General features: G+C 41.5%; 1 protein-coding gene across 1 annotated transcript in view; it reads left to right on the forward strand.

Annotated features, from left to right (window-relative positions):
• The window catches only part of LRMDA (leucine rich melanocyte differentiation associated), a 1,027,260-nt gene that overhangs the window by 562,922 nt on the left and 450,227 nt on the right, over positions 1 to 14,111 (forward strand). Inside the window, exon 4 of the mRNA XM_019745989.3 lies at positions 8,886 to 9,025. Within this exon, the coding sequence (XP_019601548.2) occupies positions 8,886 to 9,025 (140 nt within the window). The remainder of the gene's footprint in view (positions 1 to 8,885; positions 9,026 to 14,111) is intronic.

Genomic DNA, 14,111 nt, shown 5'->3' on the forward strand with positions numbered 1-14,111 from the left:
TGCTGCGTAATAGTTCACCCCCCAAAAGTTAGTGGCTTAAAAAATAAATATTTGTTTATAATAGTATGGGCCAGCTATCTGGGCAGGGCTCAGCCGACAGTTCTTCTGCTAGTTTTGCCTTGTGTCACGCATGCAGCCACAATTATATGGAGACTCAGCTGGGACTAGATGGTCTGACATGGCCTCACTACTATGTCTGGAGTTGGTGCTGATTGTTGGCTGAACTAAATGTCTCCCACAGACTAGCACAGGCCTTTCCACATAGGAGGGGTGTTCCAAGAGCAAAGCCCCAATGTACAAGTACTTGTCAAGCCCTATTGGCATGTGTGTTGCTGTCCCATGGCCAAAGCAAGTCACATACTAAATGTAGAACAAATGTGAGTGGGGACTATACAAGGTATGAATACATAGTGGCATGACTCATTCCATTAACAATCTAACACACAGGCCTTGGTATTCTGTCTCCTTGAGATTTTACTCCATATTTGTAATAAAGGTAGACATAGAATCAAGTCACTAGTGACCTTCCAAAAAGGTGAGTATTAACTCTTGTAATTTGAATCTTATTTCACACATATTGGGAAGCTTGCTATCAAATGGGGTTCCACTTCAAGTTCTTTTGTGAAGTTTCTTTTGTTTTTAATTTTTTGCTTTTTGCCATGTGTAGAATGGTTATTCATCCCTCGCCCCAGCCCCACCCATTTTATCTGCCTTGCAAATCTAGAGTCTTCCATTTGGGTTTTACTCACATTTAAATGTGTTTATACAATGCTCTATGTTACTTGACCCTGGGAACTTGGGTAATGGGTTTCTTTTATCTTTTAGCAAGAGGCCTGTCAGATAGTGGTTAAGAACAACAAGCTCTGAAGCCAGACTTCCTGGGCTTGTACCTGGGTCTACACTTACTGCATGACTTGGACAAATTATTTAACATGTCTGTGTTTTGGTTTCCTCTGTGACATGGGGACAATAATAATACCCACCCATAGGTTGTTGTGAGAGTTACTGTCGGAACCTCACAAATACTAAGTTATAGTAACATAGTAAGTTCTATGTAAGGTTTAATATTATTGCTGTTATTATTATCCTAGAGAATTATGTGACCTTATTTGATCTTATGTGGGCCACATTATAACCAAGGCCTGAGTATAGGTTTAGAGTGCTTCTTTGACTTGTAAAATTTAATATTACATTCATATCATTCTGTGAGTTGGGTACAACTGGGAATAATTCTCATTTTTATGAAAAAACTGGGCGAGTATGACCTTTTAAAGTCACACAGATTGTCTGTGGTGGAGCTCACTCTAGAACTCAGGTATGCTAGTTCTCAGCCCCAAACTCTGACGTGCAGGGAAGGGACATGATCACTGCACAGGAAGAAGAGCTGAGATGGTGGCAGAGTCAGCTGCCTGTGCCTGGCCCCACACGGCCCTGCTCCCTCCTGGGGGCAGGGAGCTCCTGAAAGGGACTCCAGGGCCCAAGCCCAGACGGGCAGATTTCCTCTCAGTGCACCACTGCCTCCCTTCTTGGCTGCATGCCTCCTGCTTGACCTCCCGTGTTTGTTCTCCCAGCCGTGTGTTCCACTTTTGTTCAGCCCTCAGCTTTGGTGTGCCCGTCCTGGTCTTCTTCCCAGGTTACCTCTTCATCTCTTGGTTCATAGCTTATCTCATACTTACTTCTTCGTTTTGGTTCATTTAGACTGGCCCGGTAGTGACTGGCCATGGAGTTGACTTCTCCTTAGCACTCATGTTCTCTCTCTCTTTCACTCATGCAAGAGTATGTACACACTATCCCTGGCTCTTGCCCAGGAGGAGTGGGTACCTGGTCATGGTCTCAGTCATATCACATCTGAATACCCAACCCCAAATAAGGAAACAGCTGAGATGTCAGGAAAATAGAGATGTTTAGCCTCCATACAATACAATCAAATGATTCTCACCCACTTTTCCTTTAGGGGTGAGTGGGGGAAGGGTGATAAGCTGACTTCATTTTAAATCACAATTCATTGTTTCATTTTCTGTCTCCATGTGTGCTTCAGCACATGTTTGAAGAGATAGTATGAATTGTAGTGACATCGGGAAGACATGTAGTACAGCTGAGCTGTGGTAAGGAGAGTTCCTGCAGCAGTTTTCTCTGTCATCTCTGCAGCTTGTCAGAGGCCTCAGTTTCTTTATCTATAAATTGGGTAATATACATTGTTGAGAAATTTAAACGGTATTATAAATACACACACACACACACACACACACACACACACACACATCACTTTAACACTCAAAGACTTTACAACTTCTTGGTACATTTTACTGTTAGCCAAAGCTTCAATACTTGACAAGAATAAGTACAAATTATAAATAACTGAGTTACAGAGCACAGCTGGATGACAGCACTTATAGTCTCCCACAAAAGCATATAAAAATTTTCATTTTTCAGTATTTAAAATTCCCCTTTTGTGTTAGAAAAACTCAAATCATATACCCCTAGAAATGTCATTTCTTAGGATCGAGGTTTGAATACAGACTGTCATTTGCTGACAGTGTGAACTTTGACCCCAGTTTCCTTAATTGTTTTCTGGATGTGATAGTATTTCTGACTTGCGTGCAAATCAAAATGAGATAATATGTCATGTAGACTGTTTAGTTAGCATTCAAAAATCCAATATTAGGATAAGCTCTGGTTGAAATCCTCTCAGTAGTTATAGATGCTGCCTTCTGACCTAGAGCTGAGCTCAGAGGGAGGATACATGCCCAACCTCACCTGGGAAACAGCTTTGGACCTGTGCAACTGGCCATGACACCAGGAGACTCCCCTTCTCCCTCATGCTCCAAACTTTCAAGGCAAGATGTTGCTTTGATCTTGGACCCTAGCAGAAAATCTCCCTTGGCAAGCCTAGCCATGACAGCTGGGCTCTGCCATGGTAACTTTCTGTAGACAACATTGAAAAAATTCTAAACGGCAAGTACTCTAGAGAAGACTGATGAAGGAAACCAGGTGTGTGCGAGAATCCAGCTGGAGAGAATTGAAACTGTGCCAGATAGTTGCAAATTTTAAAAAAGGAAAAACAAAACAAGCCCTTGTGAGAATCTGTGAAAGTGTCTCCACCGCGGTGGTCTTGGTTAGCCAGGGACCCCAAGTTGCCTCCTCTGATTGCCTCCAGTTAATTGCCTATGCCATTTGACAAAAAGGAATGTGACAAGTTCTATTTCAGAGCTCGCAATCAGGCAAGAGAGGATTGTGCTCATCCTGGCTGACCCAGGAGACCAAGAAACCAATTAGAACTCTTTCTCACGTTTCATCCTCCAGAGGTACCAGTGTAATGATGAAGTTCTGGTCTAGAGCATCCATGAAGTAGGTGCTAGTGATTCCTGCATGGTGTGGATTTGGGGGAGACCACCCGGCTCAGCCCAATGGATCACTTAGCAGGTAGTTGAAAGGCTTAAGAAGACAGAGTGGCTTCTGCCGTACACAATATCCAAATCAGGCTCCAAGGCCACAGAAGTCCAGAATTCCTTGGATTCGTTGGCACAGGGTGGCTGAAGCTTCTTGAAACCTGCAGACCCTTTGTCCAAGCAATGCTCAAGACCTTCAAATGAGTCCATATCTCCACAGCCTCCTGCGTAGGGGCACATACAGATTTTGTGGAGTGTGAAACTTACATAATTTGAGGAGGCCCCCTTAAAGGCCAAACCTACATATATGTGAATACAAAATTACATATGAAGATGAATGTTTATTTGGAATAGAAATATATGGAAGTATACTAAAAAATATTTAAGTTGAAAAATACCACACATTAAAATGTTTAGAAAAGTAATCTTTTTATGCTAGATGTACTAGGCATGCCCGTATAAAAACTTTTTTCCTAATTTTTCCTGCAAATTCCCTTATAATTTCATTATATAGTTAACATTTATAATATTTTCTATAGGGAGAATGAAAGATAATTCCATCTAATTGATTTTTATGTTTAATACAAGTTCTGACAATTAAGTTCGCGAACTTGCCATCATGCACTTACAGTGGCAGCACTGTACAAACAGCTCGATGAGGTTTCATAACCTTGTATATCAGGGTCTCACAACTGTGTTCATGTCGACGTGTGGCAGTGTCTTACTGAGTGGCGTTCATTATTGTTGTTGTGTTTTTTTGTGTGCTGTTGTGAGAATATCTGAGCTTGAATTAGAGCAACAAACAAACATTCATTTTCTTGTTAAACTTGGCGAGACTGGAAGTAAAATCAGGGACATGGTTAGTCCAAGTTTATGGGGATAATGCCATGAAGAAAATGGCAGTGTACAGATGTATTAAACATTTTTCTGAGGGGAGACAACACATCATTGATGAAGAGAGGTCAGGGTGGCCAGTAACAAGAAGAACTGATGAAAACATTGCAAAAACTCATTGAATTGTGTGTGAAAATCATCGGCTGACTGTGAGAAGCATAGCAGACCAAGTAAACAACAGAGAAACAGGAAAATCTTAACTGAAAATCTTGGCATGGGAAAGGTGTGTGTAAAAATATCCCCGAAGGAACTCACTGATGAAGAAAAGCAAAGGAGAGTCGAAGTTTGCCAAGACCTTTTGAAGAGACAAGACGATGTTTTGGGCTGTGTTATCATTGGTGATGAAACATGGGTGCACCAACACGATCCTGAAACAAAACGTCAAAGTGCACAATGGAAGTCAGCCAATATTCCACAACCAAAAATGTTCTGTCAGTCCAAATCAAGAGTCAAAACGATGTAGCTAACCATTTTGATATCAGAGGGATTGTTCATTATGAATTTATACCAACTAGACAAAACAGTTAACCAAGTTTGCTATTTGGAAGTGCTGAAAAGGCTACGTGAAAAACTTAGATGACCTGAACTTTTTGCAAACAATTCATGGCTCTTTCCTCCTGACAATGTACCAGCTTACATGGCACTGTCTGTGAGGGAGTTTTTAGCCAGTAAACAAATAACTGTATTGGAATACCCTCCCTACTCACCTGATCTGGCCTCCAAAGACTTCTTTCTTTACCTGAAGATAATGGAAATACTGAAAGGAAGATATTTTGATGACACTCAGGACATCAAGGGTAATACGACGACAGCTCTGAAGGCCATTCCAGAAAAACAGTTCCAAAATTACTTTGAAGGGTGGACTAAGCACTGACGTCAGTGCATAGCTTCCCAAGGAGAGTACTTCGAAGGTGACCTTAGTGATATTCAGCAAGGAGGTATGTAGCATTTTTTTCTAGGATGAATTCGTGAACTTAATTGTCAGACCTCGTAGTTTAGGGATGTTTCTTTCAGTTACACCATTCATTATTGGTAATTTCACCACCAAATTATTGGTAACATTTTTAGAATTATTAAATATTGGAAAGACTCTTACACATTTCCTTTATATATGACTTCTTTTTTTTTTTCAGGAAATTTCAAGTTATTTGTGTGTGTATGTGTGTGCACTCAACAACTTCATTTTAAATGTTCTTTGAATTGATAAACTCATTAAACATTTCATCATTAGTTTTATTGGTTCCCACATGTTGTGTCAGCATGTGGGTGATAGGAATATTACTGGAAGCCATTACTACTGGTACTATTGTAATAACCAGACACAGAAATGACTACAAACCACACAAATATTTCCCACTGAATCCTAATTAAATGCCACTTCTTCACAAGTTTCTCTTAGCCAGGTTCCTAGGATTTCCGCAGCCACTCTGATGTCACTCAGCTCAGGGAAATGTGATGGAAGATGTCCTAGTGGAGAAAAACAGTGATCTTAACCAACTGGGTTTCAAATAACCTACTTTTGCAAATTTTACAAAAATCCGTGACCATGTGACACGATTACTAGGGCTTTTCTCAGGGCTCTGGAAGGGACCTGCACAAGCAAGGAGCCCTCACATACAAGCTTTATTAGCTCTGTGGTAAATTAACATCTGAAGTTTCACTCAGATTAAACTGGGCCTACTTCCCTGGGTGGTGATATGCCGGACTTCCCATCACTAATCACTAAATGTTGATAAATGAGAGGGAGTTTGATCCAACTCAGTTGCCCAGTGTTTCCTCAACTTGAAAGTCTTGCCAGTTTTGAGTTCCATTTCTTCATGTTCCCACCTTCACACAGTGTGTAAAAACAAAACAGATGAAGGTTTAAGGAGTTTGTCCCTAACAAGGAAATCGGTTTTAGTTGGACTTTTCTATCCATAGCAGAAAGGGCTTCCACTAGGTTCTCTAGGGCCATTGTGTACATAAAGAATTGGAATCACCCCACATCAGTATGTCAGCACCATTTTGACAGCCCACTCTCTTGCAATCCCACGAAAGAAAGACTGTGCTGGCCAGCAGGAGCGATCATCTGGCTGTCCCCGATAATCAGAGCCTGGCCGTGAGGCTTCAGGACAACCCAATAGGCATGACTCCTAGTGCCCCTTGGAGCATCCGATGAGTCCCATGTGTGGGGTAGAGGATTGGAGCAAACCCTGAAGGGGAGAAACGAGGACTGGGACTGAGGCACATGCAAGTTCAAGTGCAGGCATGGGAGACCCACCTGGATGACACGGTCAGTCCCTGAGGTGCCAACCAGGCTAAGTGCAGCACCAGTAGAGAGAGTAGTGGCAGGACCCTTTCTTCTTTTTTTAATGTAGCAATGACTGTGAAGCATACAGAGATGGAACCTGCTGGAAAAGCCACATTTCCCCTGAAATTGTTCACTGTCATTTCAGTTGGTTTTATTTAAATGATTTTCTTAAAGAGCGTGATGATTGAACTTTAAAAAGTAGTAAGCATGTTATCTTCAGTGATGAAATATATCAGTGTTTGACTCCTGGCCACTCACTACACTTCCAACCTTAACTTTCTGCTGGGACCTTTCTCTCTGGTCTTCTCCACGTTACCCCCTTCTCATCATTCTCATTGCAGTGGTTCTTGGTGGTCATTCCTGGATGTTACTTGCTGAAGATTTGAAAGATTGATAACTTCAGTGTCCATTGTCTTGTCCTTGTCTAGGAAATGGGGGTGATGTTGGCCAATGGAAACCCACAGTGCATGAGTATGCTGGGACCCTGTTTTACCAGTTGTCCCTTCTTTGCATGTGTTCTCCCTCTCAGTGTCTCTGTCTTGCTCCTCCCAGAGTCCAGTGCTTGTTCCTGCATATGATGGTGGCAGAGCATGTGTATAAAGAATGCTTGAAGGAACTTCCTTTAGAGAACATAAGGTTTATGAAAGACATGTGAGGTTTCAACTACAGTGGTATCTCGGTTTTCGAACGTAATCCATTCCAGAAGACCATTCAAGTTCTGAAACGTTCGAAAACAGCCGACAGCTAGGCCTCAGCTGAAGCCACATGGCATGTTTGACTTCCAAGGTGTGTTAGAAAACTGAAGCATTTACTTTGGGGTTTACTGCATTCGTAAACCAAAATGTTCAACAGAGACATTAAAAAACCGAGGTACTACTATATCTGAAGAATCATCATGAGGAAGAGAAGAATGCCTTATGTTTTGTGACTCCAAGCAGTTACATTGGGTCTGTGGCTAGAGATAGAACGGGCTACCTTGTGGTGACCCCTTGGCAGATATGTTAGGAACTGGATTCAGACATTGGTTGGATTCGGAGTTCATTCCTCCCTGACAAGTTGAAATGAAGTACGAGAAAAACCTGAATAACATCCCATGGTGAGATAACCTCCTGAGAGAGTAAGGGCAGCCCATCTCTGTGATTTTTATCTTCTCCTACGTCCAAGTGTATCTCACTCCTGGAAACGACCCCATGTCTTTGACTCGTGTGCTGCTTTCACCCCTATATATATCTTTAGCCCCTATGTGCTCTGCTGTCATTCCCTGTCACAGACCCCGTTCTCTCTGCTGATGTTGGCTAACTCCTCTCATCCACAGGTTCCTAGTATCCATGGCCGCTCATATGGCCTGTCCAATCATCACCTTGCCTAGGGCTCAGCTTATCTGTATGTGGCTCAAGCCAGGGAATGATGTGTGGACTAGTCCTTCCCAGTGCCTGTGAGTCCCTGAATCTATCACTCTTCCTCATTTGGTTTGGGGGAGTCTCAGTGTTTGCCTTGACTGGACAGTGGATCCCACTAAGGGGATGGATCATGGGATAATTTCACCACCATGAACCTCCTTGGTCTTTCCCATTTTTTCCATAATAGGATATTAGATTCACAACAGATTCTCAGGAAATGCATTTTGACCTGCCTGGCTTGACTAAACTTGTCCTAACTTACCCTTTTCCTCCTAGCTTTGTTCTCCTCCCTCCACCCCCCAATACAATGCTTTCTTACCACCAGTGAAGCCATTGAGCAATGCTTAGCTCCACTACAGGCTCTCAGATCATAAGGGGATGGCTAATTTCTGTTTGTGTTCTTGCCATTCCTGTATGTTTTAATGATAAATTACCCCTTAAAGGATAAATGATCTATTTTTAATGAAGCCTTTGGAAATAATGTCTTGCTTTCATTACTAGAAAAAAATTAAATTTTATGGATTTGCATATTGTAAAATATTTTACTACATGGAAACTACCGTTCATCATTTAAGACAAAAAAAAAAAAAAAAAAAAAAAAAAGAACAAAACACAGAACTATAGAGGAAAGAAAAGTGTGACAAAACAATTAAGTTCGTTCATTCATTCTCTCTCAAGTAATCTGAACTTAGCCTTACCTGCCCAGAGAAAAGATGGTTTGTGTACCCAACAGTAGGAGTGAAAAACTAGCCATGTCAGACACCCACAGCTAAGTTGATTTCAACCCTCACCCACGTCGTCTTATGGGAGCAACCGAGACTCATCAGCTGCTAGGCTTTCCCTGTCAGTTATGGTCTATTCTTCTTGCCAAGTCTTTTGTCTTCCTGGACCAAGATCCTTAACCTTTGTCACATCACTGACTTGGAGTGTCTGCTTGATCACCTGGCAGAAGTGACGCCAGCTCTGGAGTACCTCAGCCTGCTGGGTAATGTGGCGTGTCCCAATGAACTAGTCAGCTTGGAAAAGGATGAGGAAGACTACAAGAGATACAGGTGAGCGTCCAGGGGTTTGAACATGGTGAGAGACAGAAAAAAGTGGCATCTTTGGGGGGATAATCTATTTGGTGCATACTAGATATTTGGTAAATATCAGTGGACTCCTCATAATAATGTTAAACTTTCACCTTTGGGTAACCTGTAGCCATTGTCTCCATTTGTTGAGGTCACAGGAGTCAAGAAACATGAAGAGTTTTTGGGTGGTCTAGGTCAGGGGTTGACAAACATTGTGTAAAGGGCTGGGTAATATTTTACGCTTTGAAAGTCATATGGTCTCTGTTACAACTCTTCAGCTCTGCTGTTATAGTGCAGAAGCAGCCATAAACAATCAGTAAATGAACTGGAAGGGCTAGGTTCCAATAAAAATTTATTTTTAAAAAACAGGCAGCAGGCCAGATTTGACCCCTGGGCTATATTTTGTTGACCCCTGCTCTTCCTGTGGTCTGCCTCAGAGTCGCTTTTGGGAGAGAAAGTGCTTCCCACCAAAGTTTGGGGAGCTTCTATACAATCCCAAGAGGAAGTCCCAAAGACTGATAACTTTGTTCCACAAGGCTGTTTCAGTGACCACCAGCGGGTATTTTGACAGGCTCCCAGTAGAAATGCTTTTCTTTCTTCTCTCCATTTCTGAACTATCTGCTTTGAAACATCTGATCCAAATTCACCTCTGTTAGGGAGTCTCTTGACCCATTTTACTAAACTTGTTTGATTGTCCTTCTTCATTTTGAATTCTGTATGCTTTCATTCTTGATTGTTGTTTGGTAAATGTTTTTAATGATGTTTTCATAAGTGTCGCCTCTCCATTATGATATATGCTCTCATTAAAAGCCCCCTTAAATCAATGTGGGGAGGAGGAAGGGATGAAGGAAGGACAGACAAGGCAGGTAAAGCTACTGGAAGATAAATTTGGAAGGATTGGGGAAGGAAGATAATGGTTTGAGAGGAAGAATTTGTTCTATTGTGATTCATATAAAAATCTCTGGTGACCCATGAAGACATAGAGTTGGGGGCATTCATTTTGTATAAATACAAATCTGTAAGAAATACTAGGCTATTCAAGCCTATTAAATTTTGTGTGTTTTTAAAAAATACACACACGTCAGTATAAGTAAGGTTGAAGCAAGAATTTAGTTATATTTCTTTACTAGGAAGAATTTATACCTTTAACTGCATTTTCTAGGTTATTTGATGACTTAATCTTAGAATAAAGCTCTAACCCTCCTTATAAGAAAGTATTAAATCTTTCTCCATCATGAAGATTTTCATTCGGGATGTCATACTGCTGATTTCAATGGCGTTCTATTAAGAGAAATATGGTGACTGTCCAGCAAGTGAATAATTACAAATTTCTAAATCAAACATTTAAGTTGCTTAATCACTTAGAACTTAATTTGCCCTTTAACACTCTTATCAACTTTGAAGCATTTAACAGACTGATTTCAGGTATGAAGGAGACACTTAAAACATATTTTATCTTCTTGCAGCAACTTATTTATAAGATATGTCTTGGAAAGTTCAGGCAAATCCAAGCAAGTTCTCTCAGTCAATATTTTTCGTAGTCTAAGTATTGTTTGGGAAATTCTTATTTTTTCTGACTTTTTCTTGTTTTGGATTTCTGTGTTTAATTTGTTAAAAGAGCCATGTATAGTGTACGTGTGTATATACACACACATTCACACATCTACTCATTCACTCATTCATTCATGATTCTATATGTGGATTGAACTGTAGGCACATTTTGTTTTCTAGAATGAGAGAAGTAGAGTAAGGAAAGTTTCCAATTCCACCTCATTTTATTTAGTCTTAAATAGAGGGCTTTATGAGGTTGTAAAAGGAAAAGAAAAGCTAACGCTATTATTACTGTGACTGGTCACATTGGCAAAAATACAAAGACCCAAGGTATAAGGGGTCAAATCAGATGATCTGATATGGAGTCCAGTTTGCCAGTGGGACCTTTAAAATGGGGGTGGGCGGGGAAGCAGTCTAGATCAGCGACCTTTAACCAAGGCTATACTTCTGAATCATCCGAGTCATTTTGATTCACTTAGTGGTAAATGCAACAAAATATTCAGTAGGTGATTCTGATGCCCAATCAAGAACTTTTGGGCTATGTAGTAGTATTTAAAATCTCTGTTGGTGGAGATCCTCGGCTCCCAAGCAGTTACAGTTCTTCCTTTACTATCTCATACCATTTTATCTCATATATTTCTCTCACAATGTCATATATTTCACCATCTAGAGATTGGCTTCCAGTAGGTAAGAGCTGCATCTTCTTGCCCTTTGAAGCTGCACTAATACCTAAAGTAGTGCTGACCATGGAAGAGGGGCTTGGTAACTTTTCGAACTGACTTGAAATTACCCTTCCTCTCAGGAGCTGAGTAATTATTGTAGGGAGATTCAGGACCCTCTGGGCACCTCAAATGCCCATTGCCTATTCGGAATCAGAACCATTTAGATGTTGAGCAAGAGACTAACCTTCAGACTCAATCCAAGTGCTGGTTTTGGGGGCATGATTCTTTAGGGAGGGCTTGGTTCTAGATGAGTGATGCATTTCATGCGGTGGCTTGGGCATCCTGCAAGCCTGTGCTCCTCATTCTAGAGCTGTTCCCCTGGAAGACATTGAAGGATGGGGCTGGGAAGGTGTTAGTTGCACATATGGCAAAGTTGCCATGAGGAGCTGGATTCTAGAAGCTGGGTATAGCCTAAATCAAATCTATTATAAATTATCGTAGAAAATCCAGAAGTTGCCCACCATGAGGGCAAGGTGACCACACTCTGAGAGGAACAGCAACTAAGAGTGGTGGGAACATTAAGTATGTGCTCATCTACTTACACACTCACTGTACGACAGCTGATTGCTGAGTGGAATAGTAGGCCCATTCTCTAGTCATTCTACATTTTTTATTCATTTTACTTTTTATTTCTGGTTTGACAAGCACTCTCATACTTGCATTTGGATGAGATAAATGTGTGTGTGCTGTACTTCTGTTGCATGGTCTGTAAGCAGCTCTGCTTTTTGTTCATCCTGGAGTTGGTGCTTCATTTGACCCTGAGAAATTTTAAGATTTCATACTAAGACTTTTGAACTTAGGGTTCCTGTCACATTTTGGTTTCTATAAAGCAATGCAGTCACCTTTTTCTTTTCCATCTTGGTAAACTATTTTCCTGTCCCTTTATCCACAAAGCGTGAGGTCTGCCTTCCTTCTAGCTGTTACCCAGAGCCTAATACTAGGGCCACTATGTAAATTTATGTGACATTTTCACTAGAAAATTGCTTAAAAAATGAATGATATTTCTATGGTTTACTGTTTTTCACTTTAAGTACGTTTTCTGACAATATGTCTCCTATTAATCATTTAAGCGATAGTAGGAGCCTTAAAGGAGTGTATTCAGAAGCAAGAACCCATGGCTCATTTAATGCTGTCTAAAAAAATTTCTTATTGATTGGCACCCTCTGTGGTTATGTGATGTAATATTTATAATATGTCACCTAGCCATACATCAAAACAAGTATGTCTGTCATTTCATTTCCATGGGAGATGTTGACTTCAGAGAGGTCTCCCCAGTTTTAGGTCACGTTGTGGCCAACCACTGGACCAGAAATGGGAAGTGACTAGATTTATGGCCTTATTGGAAATGGCTTCACAGATGCTTTGGTGTCTGCAGATTCTTTTCTCCCCTCCCTCCACATCACCCCTTTTCCTTCCTCTCTTACTCTCTGTGCATCAGGTTGGATTTTCTTGGCACTCATTCCCACAGTAAAACAGGCTCATTAATTCTGTATGTAAGCATGCACATACTACCAAGTTGTCAAGCAGTGGCCTGGGCCTGCTGGGGCAGGAGCAAAACCATGCCTGGAGTTTCTCTTTGCCATTCATCATAGATCATGCCTGAGAACTGTCCATTGCCATGTTATTATAGGAGCTTAAACATGCCCGTACTTTGCTGTATGTACACACTGTGCTGCTATTTTGGGATGAATGTTGAATGGAGGTGAATGTGATAACCAGCAGCCTTTGAGATTTGAGCAGGAAGAGAGAGTGGGTGAGGCAGAGCTTGGCCTGGGAGACCACCATCATTCTAAGAAACCACGTGGGGCCTCCTGTGGAATTCAACACTGGCCAAAAAATGAATCAAGTTTGGGAAACTTGGATGCCCAGAATGGTCTATTCCTTGTCGTCCTTTGCAAACATTTTGTTTCTTCTAACTACAGGAAAGAAATGAGAGTGAAGGGCAACAATACACAAGTGCTGGACCTCAGCTGTCAAATAAGGGAATTGGTCTCACGATCTCTTAGCTCTACTTCTGTCACTAAACCCTTGTGTATCATTCATTCTTTCCTGCCACTGCCTCTCCTTCCTTCCTCCTTCCCAGTAGTTCTCTCTGTATTTCTCACAACTTTAAATTATTTAAAATGTGGTACCCTTCCTTTGTTCCCTCTCAGGGAGCAGCCTTGGGGCCTGCCCAGTGTCTGTAGCACTCAGCCAAAGGGAAGGAGGGAGGGACCCTCCGCCGTCTGTTGGCCTTTCTGGGCTACCACCATTTCCCAGCCAAATAGGAGCTGTAAAACTTGTGGCTTACATAACCCAGCTAGCATTCTCCAGCTAATCTACAGTCTGGGCTTTGAAGATCACAAGAAAGCAAAGGTCACAACCCAGAGATCAAAGTGACAGAAGCCCACAGAGTAATTGCTGGTTACCCTCTGTAGAGGGCCTTGGTCTGTCCTGTGGGTGTATTGTTTGCATGGAGACTTCAAACATACTGCCGGTGAACTGTGAGGAAAATCAGCTGGCCTTTGCCAGTTGGCGGACGTTCATTAATGCTGGAGGTGAGCTCACCTCGGCTCATTAGAGCTGAGATCATTGTCATCTCTCTAAGCATCTGGAGTTATTCCACTCATAGTGTTTGTCCATTACTCTTTGGTCTTTATTGACGTTGTTTCTCACAGTCCTCTTTTACCTGGAGGTGGGAGGGGGTGGTTATATAAGGAAATTGGAGTAATAAGAAATAATAAGAAAGGAGGATATGGATGTATTTATTGTAAATTAACTTTGAGACATAGAATTCGAGCAAGCCGAAGCTTAAA

The sequence above is a fragment of the Rhinolophus sinicus genome, chromosome 15 (assembly GCF_057876585.1).
Source record: "Rhinolophus sinicus isolate RSI-liver-muscle chromosome 15, RSI-T2T, whole genome shotgun sequence".
Classification (NCBI taxonomy): Eukaryota; Metazoa; Chordata; class Mammalia; order Chiroptera; family Rhinolophidae; genus Rhinolophus; species Rhinolophus sinicus.